The sequence below is a fragment of the Epinephelus fuscoguttatus genome, linkage group LG17, assembly GCF_011397635.1.
Source record: "Epinephelus fuscoguttatus linkage group LG17, E.fuscoguttatus.final_Chr_v1".
NCBI lineage: Eukaryota > Metazoa > Chordata > Actinopteri > Perciformes > Serranidae > Epinephelus > Epinephelus fuscoguttatus.
Window position 1 is genome coordinate 38,114,660 of NC_064768.1, and position 21,020 is coordinate 38,135,679.

Genomic DNA, 21,020 nt, shown 5'->3' on the forward strand with positions numbered 1-21,020 from the left:
AGTAAAGTGTGCAAGCTAACATTATCTTTTTAAAAACACCTACTGGAGACATCATCACCATAGACTCCCATTCAATATAAGGACGAAGGGGCTTAATCACATATAAAAGTGATGCTCTGGAGATGCTTTAAGTTTCCCTCCCATTCCTCATCGACAGCAATCCAACTCTGAAAAGTGTCCCACCATCTGCTGCTTCAACTGGTCCTGATGCAAAACATTTCTGGTAGACCTGAAACTGCAGACACTGGGTGGAGCAGATGCCATCGGTAAAGTGGTGCAGCAAAATACAGTCTATGTGTAAAGCAGTCATTGGACCAAGCAGTGATAGTAATGTTTGCATACCAGTAGTTGTTGTTTCTAGCGTATGCTCACACTGATGTCATTGTTTCCAAAATGCTCCGTTTCACATGTCCACACAGATAAACACTAACTGGTGTTTGGAAAAATCTGCAACTTAGAAGGCGTTTTCAAAAATGGCAGTTTTAGTGACCTTTGTATGGACAAGAGGCCAAAACGTAGAGTCCCTGTAAAAGAATATGTACAAGTGTAGACTGGAGAAGAAAGAAACATCCTTTTTCCCTGTTTCAACTTGATAAGATCACAGGTGACCTTTTCAAAACAAGTTAAAGCCGGAGCGTCCTGTCTCCTATTGATATCCTTTATTGCTCTCCCTCTAAGCTCCTCTCTATCCTGCAGTGCCTCCCACTTGTCACAGGAATACAAAGTCCAAAATATTTGTGCGCCTGTGTTGGGTGACTGTGGGGTTTAGTTGCTTGTGTCTACATGACTCACTCGGCATCAAGCACGACAGGATGATATTTCAGCCTATAAACTGTCCCCGCACTCTCTCTGCAATTTAGAGGAGGATTTGTGGCAGCTTGGCTCAGCCGCGTCCTGGTGTCAAAGTGCGAAAGCCATCAGACAGGGCCATGAGTCAGAGATGGCGTCATGACAGCACTGCAGTGAGCCTCAGCCATGTGTAGAAGTGTGTGGTGAGGAGCCGGAGTAATGGGCCATTTTATGGCTAAAATAGCAGCGATCCTGTCTGGGGCTTTACTCGCACGAGGTGATTGTAGAGATGGAATGATGTCAAATGTTAAAGAAATATGAAGACCTTTTTTCCTGTTTTGTACGTGAACTGCTAAAATGATTTCAACAAATCATTTAAACACATGATATTAAACTGTCCAACACAGATTTACTTGTTAAAGGTGTTTGTGGTAATACTTACTCCAACACTGACCCAAAATAACCACATGAACACCTTTAAAAGACTCAAACCCATGGGATTTATTAGATTGAAAACAAGCAAACAAGACAACAAAAGTCCCAGTCTGAGAGGCAGCATCTCTCCTCTGAAGCACCTCCTCCAAGCCAGGTGTGCTGCACCTCGTTAACTAATGCAGCACACCTGGGCAGATCTGCAGTGGAGGGAAAAGGGACAGCAGCACACAGCCCAAACACTATGAAGACAACATCTATAAAGCATTATGAGGGCATTTATAATACATCGTAATGCATTCACTATGATTTACTTATTGACGATATTGAAAAAAAAAATGCAGCTGGACAGAGAAGCTCACCTTTTTTTTACTGACTTACAAAAGGGGGAGTTTTTACCCTTACTAATAACCCTAGTAATAAACATTTGTTCAACAAGAAATAATAGTTCCATTTTGACTTCACAATACAAATTCATTCAGCTTCATTTGAAACAGACTACATTATAGATGGTCCGTTATTTATTAATCCCTCTGTATCTTTATATTTTTACTTTATATCCGCTCCTGTTGGCTTCATAAAGTTAATGCATCACGCCGTCATTTCAAACTTACTGAATTTATTTCAAATTAAAAGCCCCTTATAACTTCGGTGGAGAGAATCCCTCCATTTTCTAAATAGGCTTTTATTGTGAAACATTTGTAGAAACTTGTTGTGGAGGATTCAGTAGCTTGTATGTTTGCGTACAGTACTTCAAATGTGGCTCCTGCCATCTGCTGATGCTTTTTACATTACTACAACAGCATTTCAGCTGGCGCATGAACAGACACAGTGACTGAAATAATAGTAAAAGTAATAAAAATAGGACAAGGATAACCCGATAACATCACACACGTCGTGAAAAACGACCGGGATAACTGGTGTGGACCATCGCGTAGTGTGTCATGTCTGCCGCCAAATCACGGCACGATTTTATGACTCCACAATCGTGTAAGGTGACATAGTGACTTTCAGAACGGACAGAAAAGTTGTGTAGTGTGTACCAGGCATAAATCCTCCTTCACTGAAGAAGCTTAAGCTTATTTAATCCTGCCCCTTCTATGTATGTTCTAAGTATGTGACTTAAAAAATATGCCACAAATCAATTCAGTTCTCTTTATTTCCAGAATCAGCTAACATTAGCCATGTTTCCATCAGCCTGTTTAGATGCACATCTAGAAGTATCGCTTTGGAAAATTATGATGGAAACGCCAAAATTAAAATTAAAATTCCCTGATTCACACAAACTAAAATACGCTCGCTTTAGCCGGGTTTTGGTTGATTTGAAAAAATGTTGATTCGCAAAACGGGGGATGGATACAGTTATGTTCGAATTAAGTCTGACGTAGCGCACCTCTCTCCATGGTGATATCCACACTCCGGGTCAGGAAGGCGGTAATGCATTTACAAGCTGGTTGCCAACCGCCAGAAAACGTAGAAGAAGAATAATGCGAGACTTGTTTTGTTTCCGGTTCTGCGGAAAACTCACGCGAGTTCGTAGTTTTTGCCAAAGTCCGTACATTTAATGGAAACACACAGGATTTGTATTTCTTTTAATGCGCATTTCCCAATGATTCACATCATTTTTGGATGGAAACATAGCAACCTAATTCCCAGCAAGTCGACACTTAATTCTCCAGATCCACTTTGAATGAGTCAGTCTGACAGCATCCAATCAAGTTGCGAAAGAGAACATCAAAGAGCTGATGTTACGTTACTGAGCGCCAGTTGGACAAAATGATCCCAAAGATATTTTTGTTGGGAAACAAAAAAAATTGCAGAACGTTAAATGTAAAAATTTACAGACAGAGAAGCAGCAACTTACAAACTTCTTTTAACAATTTTTTTTTCTTACAAATGTTAAAAAATAACGTTCTTGATTTTTGTAAATGTATCATATTAGTCTTACTCTTGCTAAAATGGCAGTACATTTGGTGAAGAGCGTATGATTTGTTATGACTTGTTACAACTCGGCTTTTAGGCTGCAAGAATGTGAGGAGATGAGATGAGATGAGATTTACAAAATTACAATACATAACCCAAATAAAAGTGAAAGCCATTAATCAGTTGTGTCTGCGTGTATGAGTGTGTGGAAATGTCTGTGGACAAACCAAAAGAACAGCAGCTGGAAGGTGGTGAGCTTTATATCATGAAGCACTCTGGCCCAGGTGTTGCTCATGAGGGTGATGATGAGCCTCGGCCTTGACTTGTATCCTCTAAGAGAAAGAACAGCCAGGAAACAGGCAAACCTAGTGGAGTGGAGGCGTCACAAACTCGAAACCCAAAGTTTAGTGTTGGGGCTTAAGCGCAAAGTCTTGAAACTTACTAGTGACTTGCAAAACGATGAGTTGGTCCCACCTGTCGTGAGTAAAATTTAATTCAAAAAAATCTATGCTGCATCATAAGGGATTATTATGTAGTGCCCCCATACACTAAAATACTTTGAAAGGGTTTTTAAAAGACTAAAGTTTGACCCCTTCTCACATCTAAAAACAATGCTGACTATAAGATTTCGCAAAGACTGGGGATGTGAGCTCACTATTTGCAAGATTGTTGGGTTCAAAAATGAGAAATTGTTGCAGCCCTTAAAATCCCAAGTGAGTATGCGACATGCTATATGCTATAGTAGTCTCTTGCTTTGGAGAGACTAGATTTGGATTTAGTGTGGGTAGGCTCATAGAGATAAATGGATTCTTATCTTCAAACTGACATGCGATTAATTCACACAAATTATTTCAATTCAGAATCTACTGTAGGTGTGCAGTTGTCTTGAGATCTGGTGACAAATCATTGTTATAGATGTCACAGAGCATGATTAGATTTTAATCGCTTCATTTTCCCATGCAGTGCACCGGTGTGGAAGCATCTGCAACTAATATGTTTCTCTGTCTATTTATTCAGGTTGTCCTTTAATTTGTCACTCGTCTGCAATCCCTTGTTTTCCATTCATATATTCATTTCAGCTTTTATTTAAGCTCAGATCATTGAGGTCCCTCTCATTTGGAATGATGCAAAGATACAGAAAAATATGCAGTTAAACAAATCACAGAGGACAATCCCGAGTGAAAACAATCGCACACAGAGGTGGAGGGGTTTGAGATATTATCTTGAGTTGTCCCAGGGTAGTGAGAGTGCTGATCTTGAGAATGCGTCACAGATAATTCCAAGTGTTTGCTGCACAAAGACTAAAGGCAGATTTTCCACGTTCAGAGTAAACCTGTGGGACTCGGAGCATGAGACAGATGATGCATCCGTCCTCTGAGACCTGTGCTGTTGCAACAACAGGAGCATTACTGCTGTTGCTGTGCTCTGTCTAGCACCTCCTCACCTGCGTGCTCACCCTGTCTCTCTCTCTCTCTCTCTCTCTCTCTCTCTCTCTCTCTGTCTGTCTCTGTGACCCCCCTCCCTCCAGAGAGGTGAAGCATCATGGGGAAACACAACAGTAAGCTGGCTCCGGAGGTTCTGGATGACCTGACCAAGAACACCGAATTCAACGAGGCAGAGCTCAAGCAGTGGTACAAAGGCTTCCTCAAAGACTGTCCCTCTGGCATCCTCAACCTGGAGGAGTTTCAGCAGCTCTATGTTAAGGTGAGGGTGAAGGGGACGCATGAAAAGAAGCATGAAGCAAAGGATGTTACATCATGGCAGTTGATCATGTAGCAATAAATAGGGTTACGGTCTTTTTCAAAGTTATAGCCTGCAGTTAAAATTGTCCCCATAGTTATATAAAATGAAAAAAGTTACTCGGAGCATCGTGGGCTTGTTACATAGAAAGCTTACATTACCATGCCTGACTAATCGCCCTGTGTTTGGGGCATAGAGAGGGGGCGGAGCCTCTAATACAGCCTGTGACTCTGTTGATGCCTTAAACATTCTCAGAACATTCTGGCGCATCTGAGATGACACAGCACCATATAGACGCTGACTGTTTTTCATAGATGCACAGGGGTTAAAGATATTTTTAAATCAGTTTTCTTTATCCTCTTACAAGAAACCAACTGCAGGAAGCAATCTGTCACTGTGAACGATAAACTAAATGATGCGATTTTGTATCCTAGTATCAGGCTGTAAACGTACCTGGCCACAGATACGTGGTAGAAAAAGGATTAAAATTCCACCTGCATTAGGAGTCAGTTGCATGTTTTAAACAAGAATTATCAAACTTTAACTCTGAAATATGTCTTTCAACAAACAACGTGTTTATGATTAGACTAGCTCCTGTCGGTCACAACCAGAGGCGTGGACTTGATTAAAATGAGTTGGACTCACACTATCAAATTTGATGACTTTAAACTCGACTTGACAAAATCAAAAATCGCTTGCAACTTGAGTTGGACTTAAACACCAATAGCCATGTTTCCATCAGCCTGTTTAGATGCGCATCTAGAAGTATCGCATCGGAAAATTATGATGGAAACGCCAAAATTAAAATTAAAATCCCCTGATTCCCACAAACTAAAATACGCTCGCTTTAGCCAGGTTTTGGTTGATTTGAAAAAATGTTGATTCGCAAAACGGGATGGAAACAGTTATGTTTGAATTAAGTCTGACATAGCGCACCTCTCTCCATGGTGATATCCACACTCTGGGTCGGGAAGGCGGTAATGCATTTACAACCGCCAGAAAACGTAGAAGAAGAAGAATGACTTGTGAGACTTGTTTTGTTTCCGGTTCTGCGGAAAACTCGCGCGAGTTCGTAGTTTTCACCAAAGTCCGCATTAATGCTTATATCCCAATGATTCAAATCACTTTTGGTTGGAAACATAGCTACTGACTCGTGACTTCACTTGGACTTGAGTCTTTTGACTTGAAAATACTTGATACCTTCTCTCAAGCCCAAAGATTAAAAAATTATTAGCCCATTTAAAAAGTATGCCACAAATCACTTTAATTCCTGATCTCACAGCATCCAATCAAGTTACAGGAGAAACCATGAAAAACCTAAGGCATGTTACTGAGCACCAGTTGGATTTTTTTTTACCAAGGACATACCTGCCAACACTGGGCTGTTAAAAAAAGGGAGATTTTCTGAGATATTTTTTTTTAAATTCAAAATAGTCATTTCCACCCTGTAAAGCAATTACGTTTAATCAGTATAGGTACCCCCTCAATGATGAAGTCAAAATAAAAAATCACAGATCTTACCTTTCACGAGCTGTGTAGTCTTGGTTCTCCCTGACACATATTTCCGAGCAATTGCACAGTCAGGAAACATGTCTGCAACAGTTTTGCTGAAGTCATCGCATAATGAAAATGAGATGTTGTTCATTGTGACCAGCATTGCCATTTGTACCTCTGCCTTCGTAACTTTATCAGCCTCCGCCACACCTCTCAGCAAGAACGATGTTAGCTGTTCCTCTCTGTGCCTCCACTGCCTGTGTGTGTTTGCTGCGGTTAGCGTGTTTGCTAATGTCGTTTTTCCCGCCATGTTCCACACTAAGGTCTGCCCGACATAGCTTGCAAAACACGTGGTACTTGCTGATGTGGCAAGTGACTAGAAAAGGGTTGGGTTGCCAGGTGTTACGACACACAAAACATCAATTTGACTCATATCGCCATGAAATCGGGAGAATAGCAGGAGAAATTACCAATCGGTAGCAGGGGAGGAGAAAGGGTTAAAAATAGGGAGACTCCCGCATAAATCGGGAGTGTTGGCAGGTATGTAAGTATGATTTCATTCACATACAAAAAACATGTACAGTATACAAAACGTGAGTTTGTTTTAACAAATAAATACAAATCTTAGAAAGCATTCATGGTTTTTGTGAATTTAATATATAACTACTCTGTTGTTAAAATGGCATTACATTTGGTGAAGAGCACATTATGACTGGTTTAGGACTTGAAAATGAAAGTTTAGGACTTGGGACTTGTCACTCTTGATCTGGGACTTAACTTGGGATTGTAAAGGGTCAAACCTGCAGTATTACCCTTTAGTAAAGTCACAGGAGACGGATTGAGATCGATGAAACAGAGGTTGAGCTATCCTGACCTTTAGTCCCTTGCAGAGGTCAAGCTCCAGAAACACTGGATCCTACATTGCCCATAATGCACCTCAGCAGGGTTTGTCATGAAGCGTTGCACAATGTAACTGTCACCTTGTTTGTCTTACTTTTCCCTCCCTAGTTCTTCCCTTACGGTGATGCCTCAAAGTTTGCTCAGCACGCGTTTCGGACGTTTGATAAGAACGGTGACGGGACCATCGACTTCAGGGAGTTCATCTGCGCCCTGTCCATCACCTCCAGGGGCAGCTTCGAGCAGAAACTCAACTGGGCCTTCAACATGTATGATCTGGATGGGGATGGAAAGATCACACGCATGGAGATGTTGGAGATCATTGAGGTATGTGTGTTTGTGAGGGGGAGGGTTTACTGGTTCCTGTACAAGAAATCATTTCTTGACAAAATGTCTGATTGTCTTCCTCTCCTCCTCTGCAGGCCATCTACAAGATGGTCGGCACTGTAATCATGATGCGTATGAACGAGGACGGGCTGACCCCACAGCAGCGCGTGGACAAGATCTTCTCCAAGATGGACAAGGACCACAATGACGAGATCACCCTGGAAGAGTTTAAAGAGGCCGCCAAGTCTGACCCCTCCATCGTGCTACTGCTGCAGTGTGACATGCAGAAGTAGAGAGAGGGATGAGTGGAGAAACAGAGGGAGGGAGGGGAGGGATGGGAGAAGAGCTGAACTGAAACAAGAGAGGGAAGGAGGATGAGAGAAGAGAGAGGCTGGGGGAGACAGGGAGGGACGCAGTTTGGGGAGGAGGAGGAGGAAGAGGAGGAGGAGGTAGGGTAGCTTTATTCCTTTTTTTGAGGCAGTGATGACAGGCAGAGAGCCATGTTTAGAACACAGTGGACCCCTGATTGATGCCATTCTCTTCTTCCAGGCTGTCCTGCTGTGCAGTGCACTCCTGCAGCACTTATGCCTCAGTGTAGCTGGGTGTCCTTACAAATCCACTCTGATGATTTTTGAAAAGAGGAAATTCCCCCAGCACCCTGCAGCCTGATATACTGCGGGGTGATTTAAGTGCAGAGGTTACTTGCACCTTTGTCCTATTTCTACCAACTTTTTCCTTTGTATGATAGTGAATAGCTTGCCCAACCTTATCAAAGTCTTAAACGCCAAAGATATGATAACAAAGCAGTTTGTTTTCGAATTATGTAAATGAACATGGATTTAAATGGCCATGAAAAAATATGCTCATTTGTTTTCTGTCTGGGTTAGATAAGAGGATTAATACCGCTATCATATTTGTAAAATGCAAAGCTACAGTCACAAGACGATTAGCTTGGCTTAGCATTAAGAAAACAGGGAAGCCAGTTATCCCAGTTCTGTTCAGGAGTAAAGAAGTCTGCCCATACACATCTTGAAATGCCACTAACGTGTTATATATTGTTCCTGGAGGTTTTGTGGAGTCCTTGCTGGTTTCCGGCAAAGCCACGATGACATCTGGACTTTGGAAAGTCAGTGCTTACGGCCAAGAAACAGTCTGACTTACAACCAGTTCGTTCTCTTCCCCAGGCGGTCAAATACGGACACTTTGTCACACCCCTCTGTGTGTGATAACGTTGACCATTTAAGCACCCTTTAGCATCTTTATGAGACTCACTGGGCTTTTAACTAACTCCAGTGTAAACCCATCTGTGATGATACCTGAGACTGAGAGAAACTGATGTAGTATAAAGCATGAGAAAGTCTGTGTCGGGCAAGAGGGAGGAAAGTCTATGTTAAGTATTTTTTTAAGGTGTTGATTTATGTAACAAACGTACTTATTCAATCCAAGACATGATCTTTCTTCTAAATCTATCAAAAAATAGTTTTTGCCTGAACCTAAACACGACCATTTCACATTAACCACGTGTTAACAATGTGTTTTCGCTGTGCGACACATAGAGACGCTAAAGGGTGCCCTGTGCGTCCGTATGAGACGCTGAGGGGCAAAGCATCTTAATTTGACATTCTGGGAATGAGAACGAGTTGTTTAGCCCCTGGTGTAACTGCAACTTGTTGCTTTTACGCTTCAGATTTTTGCTTAACTTCTGGACAGAGCTAGGCTGGCGGTTTCCTCTTTTCCAGTGTTGATCCTATGCTAAGCTAATCATCTCCTGGTTCCAGCGTTATACTTAACCACACAGACATGAGAGTGAACTACTCATCTAATTCTTGTCAGGAAAGCAAACAAACATATTTCCTGAAATGTCAGATTAGTGTGAATTCCAGCACTCATAATGCCAGTGTCACACTGCACAGCCAGTGTTGGGTGCTGTGCACCATGGGATAGTTTGAAAGAAAGGAATGGCATTAGAACAACAAAGGGCCTGTTGTTCGGCCCATCAAGAGCCACAAGACAAAAGCAAACGTTCTGCTGATAGAGGGAGAATTATGTAAATGAACAATAGCGTGAGCTGTGCGTGAGCTTGTGTTATGGTGTTCATATGTGTGTAAACAAGTGAGAGTGTGTGTGTGGATATTTTAGGAGCAAAGTACACTTCATGAGCCCAGATCAAACTGCCCCCTCCGCTTGTGTGTGTGTCTGTGTGTGTGCTGTTGCATTAATTTGTTCTTCAGCAGCCAAATCCACAGCCAGTTGGATGGCACTTGAAGAAAAGTATTTCCCGATAGATTACAGCACGGTGTCCGCACGCTTTGCCCTCTGAGTGTGAGGCAGACAGGTGATGAATGTCTCAGACGGCTGCCTCCAGCAGCATGGCGAAGCATACTGATGTGCTGCTCAGTGACTTCTGGCTGCGCCTAAAGCTTTTCCACACGCACCGACAAAATCAATATTTTATCAAAATGATTACATGTGTTTTATTAAAAGGACATGTAATTAGGTTAGAATTAAGCCTCGTCCTCCACATAATCTAATCTGGGCTTTGTCCAGCAGTGAACGTGTTCTCTTTATTTGAATGTCAGCTATAGTTCCAGTGTGCTGAGGCAACAGGAAATTAACATGTGACATTCAACTTCACTTTACTTATATTATAAAATATCAACTTGACGTCAGCTTGTTATGATTAAAGTCACTGTGAGTAATTTTTTTTTATGTAATTACAGTATCTTCTGATCTGTGTTGTTTTCAGTGCAATGCAGTGCTCTCCCTGTGTTTCTTTAGTAACACCTGAGGGCACAAAAGTTGAAAATTTATAAATTTAACACACTGTGGTTGAAACTTGGTTTCAAATCTAAAAGTCCCCCCGCTCTCAAACGTGTTTTTCAGACGTAAATGTCCACTAAAATGCCTGATCTTGCCTATGTTGACCTTTATCTGTGCAGCGTATTCTCATAGAACGGTTCGTCTGACATCCTATAAATCAGCGCCCCATGAATGACTTTACATTCTTAACGTAAAGTTAGGGAATAAACATACTTAGGACGTACCTTAAAATGACTCAAAGTTCCGAACACCCATCTCCTGGGGAAAGTCCTGTGTTTTGTGACCCATCCACCACCCCAACCTATCGCCTTACAAGCAACATCTTCCTCCTTAACTCCTGTCAGTGCGTTGGTCACGTGATCACAGCCTTCCAAAATACAGCAGTTATGCACGAATAACTGGCTCATGATAACGTCGGACTGTACTAATGTGGGTGCATTACTTATCATAGGAGAACTTTCAAACAGTTTATGAGAACAGCCTGATGAGTGCAAAGTTAGTTAGTTCCGCATTCCTCTACTGTCTATGCACTTCCCAAAAATCTAAGATTCACACATATGCTAACTAGATTAGGTACCTCGCTAATACAAAAGCCAGTCGCTGTCTAATACGAGAAACGTATATCGATGGGGAACAGACTTTGATACAACACCGGCAAGTTTGTTTTGACAGCAAACATTATAGAGGGTGCAGTTTTTGGATGCTAACCGGATCAATGTGAACACACTGTAACATCGTAGCAGATGTTATTATTGTATGTTTCACATCCAAAAACGCTGTGTCAGCCACTGCCAGTTAGCTTACAAGCTAACAGACAACAAACAGGTAAAAGTTGCTAACTATACTTCCCAATCTAGTGCATCTGCTCATCGTAGATTTTCTTGCACAGGAGACTCTACATCTGGGTCTGACTGAGGCTCGAACATGTATGGTTGAATCTGTCTGATGTTTCCCCAACACTAACGCTAGCCATTGTGAATGGAAAGCCTGTTCTTATTTCTAGGGTGTCAAATGCCCGCTCTTTGTCACACCCATCGGTGTGCGATATTGACGCCAAAGGCAACCTTTAGCATTTTTAAGAGACACACCAGGCCTTCAATTAACGTGGCAACACTTTACACTCAGAGACCACAATTCCACAATGTTCTAACTTAGGCCATGTTTACACGGAAACGATCCACGGGAAACAGAATCGTTTCGCATTTTCGTTTTGAAAAAAGTTCCACGTTTAGACGACAACGTTTTGATAACAATCGCTGTGCACATGGATCCGCAAAAATGACCAAAAACGCTGCAATACACATGCCAGGCCAGTAGTTGGTGGTGTGGCACTTACGCTTTCATCTACAGAGCGGCGATGTATAAACAAACAAAATGGCAACCGCACGAACGTTTGTCTGGACGGACGATGAGGTGGAGTTGCTACAGTAAATCTACACTATGATGGGGAAGCGTTGATAAATTCAATAGGGTCAGCAGCATAAGCAGAGTTTAGGAGTCCGCCATTGTTGTTGTGATGGTCGACTTTGGTGACTGGAAGCGTAATGCGCATGTGCGAAAAGTCTCCGTTTTCAGAGGAACCGCATATTGCAAGTTTACATGACAACGGAGATGGTGCTGTTTCCAAAGAATTTCACTCTGGAACCCGTTTTCAAAATGTTGCATTTTCAGGTACCCAAAACGCTGCTGCCGCGTAAACGATCAGCCCAAATGCAACTAAAGTTTACCGTTTTCAGTTGAAATCGTATAAACGGGACCTTAAATTACGCCACCTATGACTTATGAACTTACTAACCTTTGTCCCATGTAAAACCAAGCCATTGTTATATTAACCTAACATTTGAGTTTATATGTTTTAAAACGTGTCTTGAGGGGACATTTAAGAACTTCTTTATATAAGTTCAGTTGATTTTCATGACTAAATAAGCCAGTGTTGAAGTTTAGAAAATAACATCCTTACGTTTTCTAAAGACTTAAACATCCAAACTCTGAAACATCCTGCTTCATCAGGAGTGTGTGGGTGTGATTTGATCAAATTTGACAGACAGTGACCTGGCAAGATAAGAAAACAACACCCACAACTGTCACCATATTCTGATTCAAATGTCGCTAATCTGTTATTGGCGTACAGAAGAGACTTCACCTTTTTCAAACAGTGAGCTACCCACTCCAAAACACTGAGGAGAGCATTATGAAAACAGCACAGACAGAAATCTCTCAGTAGAAATAACAAACTTTTGTAACTTGGTAGGTTTTCAATGCCTTCAATGTTTTAGAGAAGTAACCTGTGTAATTAAATATCACTAATATGATTTGATAACAATGCAATAACTTATTCTTAGGAGTTGTTTGATCAGTAGTAATTATTAGATTAAGTTCATTAGCTGTAATAGATCATAGGTAATTAATATTTTAAGTAATTATTTCATTAACAGGTTTAATTATAGTGGAGACTTTAAGTGCATTTTAATGAGATCTTACACTGCTACATTATTACAGTTGCTATTTGTGCATTGGATAAATTTAAATTGTGTCTGCACCTAAAAAAGAATAATCAGCTTTGTGTTTACCAGCTAACTCAGAATAATTTTAAACGTGATCTCGCTCCTCTAAGACCAGCAATTTGAGCTCCAGAAGGAGCCACTAGAACAGTGTGGAGTGGGCATAATCAGGACAGTAATTGCAGACCGTATGACACAAACGGTATTTCTCAGAAAGGCCAAACCTGCCTCTGTGATTCATTGTTGTTTCACATGAAAAGCTGAAATAGCTATCTCTCCTCTTCCTCTCCCACTGTCCTGCTCTCCCCCCTTTTTGTCTTCTTCCTCCCTAAATGTCAGAGAGGAAGTGCTTTGATTATAGGTGGAGGGAGAGGAACTTTGCTGAACTCAGCTCAGATCTAAAATCAATTTGAAAAAGAGCAAAAGGTTGACGAGGAGGCCTGGATGCTGTGTGTGTGTGCACGTGCTTACCTGTTTGTGAATGTTAATGATGGCAGATAGCTGGAAAATGTAATGCTGTCAGTAATTACCAGCTTGCAGTTTGTAATCATGTATTCCATTGGATTATTTTAAAACATCGGGGCAAACAAGGGGTCAGCCACAGGATTTCTCTAAACGGATTATTTAAATATTGCCCTTTGTTTAGATGCTAATTTTATGTCATCTTTAGAGTTGGATGAGAGACCACTCTGATATCCGTCACAAAGACTGAAAGAGGGCAACATGCAAGCAGGGACACTACAACCCATTCACCAGAATGAATACTGGTATTGTACATTTCTTCAAATCATGGATATGTAACATTTGTATGATGTTATGCAGCGGTTACATGGTTGTGTTTAGGCATAAAAAAACACTTGGTTATGTTTGGGAAAAGATCATGTTTTGACTTATGAATACCTGGTTTTGTTGCCACAGTCACGCTGGAAATGCACCCACTTTCGGTGGCACTAACGCAGCTGGAAATGCAGCAATGACTCATTAAAAACAGCCTGTGTTGTGGGACAAATGCCTTGAAATGCAGTGACTTACTGATAAAACACCTGATTGTGGTGGGACCAACACGGCTTGAAATGCAACCATGTTTTGCTAAAAATAAAAGGCTGCTTCAGTGGCATAGTCACTGCTGGAAATGCTGCTGATATCTGGCTAAAAAGCTGTTTTTTTGTGGCACAATCACAGCTTGAAATGTAGCGGTGTCTCACTGAAAACAGCTGGTTTTGTTGCCACAGTCACGCTGGAAATGCAGCGATGTCTCACTACAAAACAACCAATTTTGGTGGCACTAATGCAGCTGGAAATGCGGCAAAGACTCATTAAACACAGCCTGTGTTATGGAACAAACGCGGCTTGAAATGCAACCATGTTTTGCTAAAAATAAAAGGCTGTTTCAGTGGCACAGTCGCTGCTGGAAATGCTGCTGATATCTGGCTAAAAAGCAATTTTTTTGTGGCATGATCACTGCTTGAAATGCAGTGGTATCTCACTAAAAAGAAAACTGATTTTGGTGGCAAAGTCGCCACCTGAAAGGCGGTGGTGTCAGCTGGTTTGGAGTCACAATTTCTTTTTTAAATGCAGTGGTGTCTGGCTAAGAAATAGCTGGTTTTGGTCGCACAATTTCTGTTCAAAATGCAGCAGTGTCTCATAGTACAACAGCCAGTTTTGTTGTTGGGCTGGAACAGTGGTCTGCATCTTGGCAGGCATCTCGCTGAGGTGTCATGCCATCCACCATCCCCTCAACCCCCAAACGTACAAATGTAACGTATGTGTGGTTTGCAGATAACTTTTACAATGCCAACATTTCTTATGGTGACTGTGTTGGAAACTGGAAAGAGGCAGTGAAGCACCTTTCTTGTGCATAAGCATTTAGCACCTCTGTCAGCATTTAGAGAAGTCAATACATTATTTCATACTTTAAGGTGAGTTAACTCAGTAAAGAACTACTCAACTTTAAAAAACACTTTTTCATGTATCTCACAAGTCCCGTATTAACAACTCTGACTCTTGGGTCAGTTTTTTCTTGTGGATCAGTTAAAAAATATCTTGACTTTCTGACATCTCTGCATTGCAGCAAAAAAAAATGACTTCCCTTTTGTTAGCAAATCAGATTAATCTCCTCCTTCTCACCCAGCCAATGAACATGCTCCCTCCCTCAAGCGAAAGAGTGAGCCTCCTTTGTGCGATAATGTAATGATAAACTACATGTACATTAAGATACGACTGTAATCGTATTTATGAATATAAACAAGTATAATATGTAAATGTAAATGTACCACTAGCTTAGACCTAATTTCATATGATGACACAGCTACTGTGTGTGAGTGTGTGTGTGTCTGTGTGTATGAGAGAGAGTGTGTGATAAAGTGAGTGTGAGTAATACCTGTGAGTGCTTGTGAAAGCTCAGTGTGCGCTGTATGTCGGGACACTTTTGCGAGTGTTCGCATGTGTTTTGTATTTGTATCATTTGTGTAACAAGAGATGCCTCAGTCTAGTTTAACTTTGTAAAGACCTGAGTGTAAACCCTCACACTGAAGCACTGAGTATTATTGCCCACACCTACACTTGCTTTTGTGCTCCGCTGGTATACGGTTTGTACTGTCTCCAATATGGGACGTGTCGTTTCGTTTGCTGTAGCCTACTGTTGCAGTTCAACAAGTAATACTCTCATAGATATTAGGTTTAACCATATGACTGAGATGACAGGAAGGGGAGGGGGGCTGTTGGCAGGGGAAGCCTGAGGTGTATGGAGAGGGGTGCCAGTGATAAATAAAAAACTGTACTGTGTCACAGTGTCACCCAGTGGTTGGAGGTATAATGTCACGCCTCACAACAACTCCGCAACTGTACAGCTTTGTTTACTCTGACATTGTAGCTGACAACATTATATGATGCAAACAACTTGATGAGTCCTTGTTCAGTGTTACAGTCACAAGTGCACACATCTGTGGGTGAAGTTAGATAATGTCACCTTTTTTCAGGGTAAATCTGATTGGATTTTTTAAATTATAACCCAATATAAATGAAAGAGGCTTAGCCTTTTCAGAAATGTAATTGAATTTATGTGATAAAGATCTCTTATGTGAAAGTACAATTAAGCAAAGTGTGGAAGTAAAAAACAAAAGGCACCAGTGTGTTTGACATCTTGGACCCCCTTTACATCTAGCATTAAAATACAGTTAGTATCCAGATCTAGATCCATTTCACCCAACTATGATTTAACCCGATTACATATGGTATTAATATGTGTCTCCAGTGTCCACATTGAGATCTGATCACTCTGTCCAGCTCAAACAACCAAATGGTTGAGGCTGTTCTCCATTATTTACTTAGCCATCGCTTTATAAAGGGCTCAGTTGGGATATGAATTGTCCAATGTATCCTAATACAACAGTTTGTGTGATATCCTACGAATTAGCACCCCACGAATGACGTGACAGCCATATAGTAAAGCTATGTATTTAACGCAAAGTTACGGAGCATAGATTTAGAGAAAGAAACATGGCGAGGACACAGTTTAGAATGACTTAAAGTTCACAGAAGGTTGACACGGTTCCCAACACCTGTCTCCTGGGCAAAGTCCTATGTTTTGTGACCATCTGCCACCCCAACCTGCCTCCTTACGGGGGCACTTCGTTCTTCACTTCCATCACTGCATTGATCATGTAATCCCAGCCTTCCCAAATACTTGGATGTACACAAATTACTGGCTTGTGATTATGTGGGATATTTACGAATTTGGGTGCATTGCTGTTGGTAGGAAAATGTACTAACTAAGTGCATGAGAACAGCCGGACGCCTCGTTTCCACTTACAGGGAGATGAGTCAACCTGAGGTCCATTCATTCCTATGGGAATCTGTGAAACTCCTCCCCTCTGTACTATTTCGGTCTGAAATTTGCCTCGATCGCGTTCAAAAATTTTTACTTTTGTGGTGGACTTTGGAGAGACCAGATGACAGTGTGCTAGCTTAGCTAACAGGCTGCTAACTAGCTAACAGGCTATTTCTTTCAATTCAGTTGCCTGTTTTGATCATGAAGTGAGTTTGTTTGATTAAAAAGAACTCATTGAACACACTGTGAATCTGAATAACGTTACTCTGCTAAAATATGGTTTAAATTATACACAATCAGATTGTCATTATGACTCATTCAGCCGCTCATACGTCTTTTTAATTAGCCTCTCCCCCATGGCTACAGGTAGTTTCTAGCAGGTTTCTGTTCATCTGTTAATAAATTCCCTTCCTTGTGTTGGACACTAGAGGCATTATCCTTTTATGTACTGGTCAAAGGACACCAGTCACATATGTAAGTGGAAATGCGGTGTGAATCGCCAAGTTTTGCTAGGACCAAACTGGACTAAACTAATAACGGCTGCTTCTAGCTCGTTGATTGGAAACAGTCTGGCACGATTACGCACCCCAGCCCACAAAGTTAGAAGTTACATCTGCAGTTACACTTGTGTTCAATTTGGTCACAGTGCGTCTCTGAGCACCTGTAGACGTGGTTTCCGATCGGATCACAATCTGCCCTCTGTGTGTTGCATTTCCACTTTCCACATCACCCAAACACATTTTAATCCAAGGTGTAAATGGGGTCTTTGTCACTTACAGCAAACTGTTTCGTGCAGATTTTATTATGTTATTGGGTGAATCCTGATATTTAAAGCTGCACTAATAATATCTTTCCTAGTAACAATTCATCAAATGACTACATGTGAGAAAGCTGCATAGAATTATCACCCAACCTTGCAGTTCTTCTCAGCTGCTTCTTCCGGCCACAACAGACTGCTGTCAGTGGGAAAGCTGTAATAAACCCACTACCTGCCAGATGCACAATGGTGGCAGCTAGGTACTCAACGTAGTGGAGAATTTAGCAGTTGAAGAGCCCTGAATGCCCTCAGGAGTTGGTGGAGACCAAAACAGAGGTAAAAGGAGAGTCGAATTTGATTATATTTGTTGAAGGGTGAGAAGTGAATCTAGGTGAATCTACAATTCTATTCACCATAAAAAATGTAGAATGTGATAAAAGCCAAAACTTATTTTTGTTTTTTTCTGCAGACCCCAACATAAAAAAAGTATTAATGCAGCTTGGGCTTTGCTTACATTGTCACTTTGTTCACGTTAGATTATCTCATTCCACTGGCAGATGTTGGGCGCCTATTTCAAGAAAAACAAGTTTACGGTCGACATAACCTGAATGAAGGTCTTGCAAATTGTTTGCAGTGTACAGACAGTCACCCATGCAGCCTCACGTGTCTTGTTTTGACTCACTGTGTTACCGTCAAAGGCTTGATTAATCATCCTATTTTACACTGAGCGGTATGCAGTAAAACACTTTGATTAGAAGATTGGCTAACAAAGTGGCTCCACAATGTGTTGATCTCCGCACTCCTCCGCTGATTAGATTCTGTCCATCCTAATTAGCAGCGGGTTAGAGTGAGAGAGACACTTTGACTTTCCTCCCCTAAGATCGCAGACACAAATGAGTTTTGTTTTGCTGCTTTGATTGCCATCTGATGTTCGTCTGATTCAAAACTACTTTGACAAAATTCAATATTTACTCTGTAGATTTTATGTGCCAAAGATGGGGATGATGTTGCGAGAGGGAACTGAAATATTATTGCTGTGGTTGCATCAGGTGGAGTTTAACATGAAGTGATGCTTCATGTGATGCAGCTCATCGGTTCTCAGAGAGCTGTGGACGGATGCAGTGAGCTGTGACGTGAAAATGAACGCGGATATTCTACTTTTACTTTGACAGGGGATCATTTGTGCTCGGTTGTGCAATATAATTCTATTCTTTAACATTTCTCTATGATGTTTCTGTAAATGTCAATCTGTCCCGTCTGATGATTTTGTTTTTTTCTTTTTGTTTTCAATATTGTTAGGCTCCTAGAACAAAGACATTGTAATTATTTTTGTTACATAGAATAAAACACATGGATGTCGAGAGTTGTTGTCGTCTTGCCTCGGTCTGTGTGTTTCCTCCCATCGCATCTTCACACATTTAAACACACACACACACACACACACACAACATTGAGCCAAGAGTATGAGTCACCGTCAAGCAATGATGTCACACTGCTGCAATGATGTCACCATTCGGTTCTCATGGTAACCATGCTGAGGCCACGAGGCAGGGAGACGAGCACATAAACACAAAATCTCATGCCTGTATCACTACACATGTTTATACGGAAACATGCACACACACACACATAGAGTCGTAATTTAACAGTGAAACTTAATGACTGCGGAAATTAATCCTCCCTCTGGTATCTGCAATGAAGAAATAATTGAACACAATGAAGTGACTCATGAAGATTACGCTTTGGCTTTATGAATTAATATGGACATTTACCACCCACGAGAGCCGGAAACACTTACAGAGACTTTCTGTTCTGAAAAATCAAATATATCTTCTGTTTTTCAAATGTTAAAGAAGAATACTGCTCAATTTAAGCTATCGTTTGAGTTTATGTGTTTTCCTGGTGTGACAAAAGATTGCAGTGAGATAATATGAATAAAGACACGATTAAACATTATATGAATGAATCCATATTTTATATTTACAAATCAATTTTGGGTATTTGCTTTCTAGTTTCAGTTCATTCCTCTGTTTAAACTGTGCTGGCTATACCATTGTTTCCCCCCTCTCCATCCATCCGTCCATCCATCACGGATCAATATAAACCTATTCTGAGCTTCGCTGCATCAGGCTTCAGCTCAGTGGAAAACCAAACATCACAAATGCGCACACAGAGACTGAGCAGCAGAGGCACAGTGAATCACACTGCAGCAATAGAGGTCAAGCAGAAAAAGTGCAGTTCACAGAGTGGCCACAGGATGGGGCTGTAAGCTCGGCCACACTCGACTCTAACATCATGTCACTGACAGGCTCTGCAAAGACTGTGAACATGTCAGCTGTTTTGTGCCCTTACAGCATCATGTGTCCAGTGAAAGACAGCAGAGAGAGGAAAGGAAAAGACATACGTGGAAAAATCTTAAATGACTCTGTGGTGATTCAAGGGTGACCGACACTGGCATTCGATTGCAAAACAACACATGTACCCTCACTGAGTCACATCACACTGGCCCATGACCAGACAGCAGTATCTCCAAATGTCCAGCTGTCCCTGTGTAGACGAGTGGAGACTAATGAATGGGCAGAGGACAGACGAAAAGTCCCACGACAACTATTACCACAAATGCTAGTGCTGCTAGCATTACCCTCGTCCTCCTACTTCTACTCCGCTCCCTACTCATTGTGAGAGTCGGAGGTATCAAATTATTTAAAAGCCCCAAACTTTCTGAATTAAACACAATCTGAGTTTGTTAATTGGCCCAGATATATCAAGTGAAATGACCTGTATGCAATGCTCAGATCACATGCAACAGTCCATTCATTTCTTGCACATATAGTATTTTCTAAAGTCTGAGAAAAAACCTTGATGACGTCATCAGGGTTATTTCCACTTGAGCTAAGGCTGGAAAGGTGTAAGAGCTTTCTCTTACTGCATCACAATCTGGGGCATGGCATTTAAAGGACATGGGTGTTTACCAGACAAGGTTCATGCGTCAACAGTTATTATAGCTGTAGTATAGCTATAATGGCTGTTGCTGTATAGCTGTCTTATTTGTGTCTCATTAAAACAGTCGTGCTCACAGTACTGTCCAACTGGATATAAGATAAAGATAAGAGCTGCTGCAACAAAAGTAGTGTCACTTAAACTAATAATGATATAAATTATATTAGAGCTAATATTTTCATACAGTACAGTATGCTTTCAACTTCCTATTATACTTTTATAATGATATCAGTAACTATTTGATGTCACAAAATGTTCTTTATTTGAAAACTTATTCAAGGTTATTGTTACCAGCCAAAATATCTCTGACCTCAACACAACACTCAGCTTTTATGATCAAATATAAATGTACTACAAGAAGAAACAGCCATAGTTGCAGCTGTGAGGGGATGTACCTCGGCACAGCGGTGCTTTGAGCTAACAGCTAGCTTTAGCATACTGACATGGTGGTCTACAATGACCCAAAAATATGCCAATCAGTAACTTTAACAAATTATTGACACAGTTTCTT

General features: G+C 41.2%; 1 protein-coding gene across 2 annotated transcripts in view; it reads left to right on the top strand.

Moving 5' to 3' along the window:
• LOC125904623 (hippocalcin-like protein 4) overlaps nt 1-18,870 on the top strand; it is a 43,673-nt gene extending 24,803 nt beyond the window's left edge. For both annotated transcript variants that reach the window (XM_049602183.1, XM_049602182.1), the window contains exons 2-4: nt 4,673-4,848; nt 7,387-7,602; nt 7,698-18,870. In XM_049602183.1, the coding sequence (XP_049458140.1) occupies nt 4,687-4,848; nt 7,387-7,602; nt 7,698-7,895 (576 nt within the window). In that variant the 5' untranslated portion in view covers nt 4,673-4,686 and the 3' untranslated portion in view covers nt 7,896-18,870. The remainder of the gene's footprint in view (nt 1-4,672; nt 4,849-7,386; nt 7,603-7,697) is intronic.
• The last annotated feature ends 2,150 nt before the right edge of the window (nt 18,871-21,020 follow it).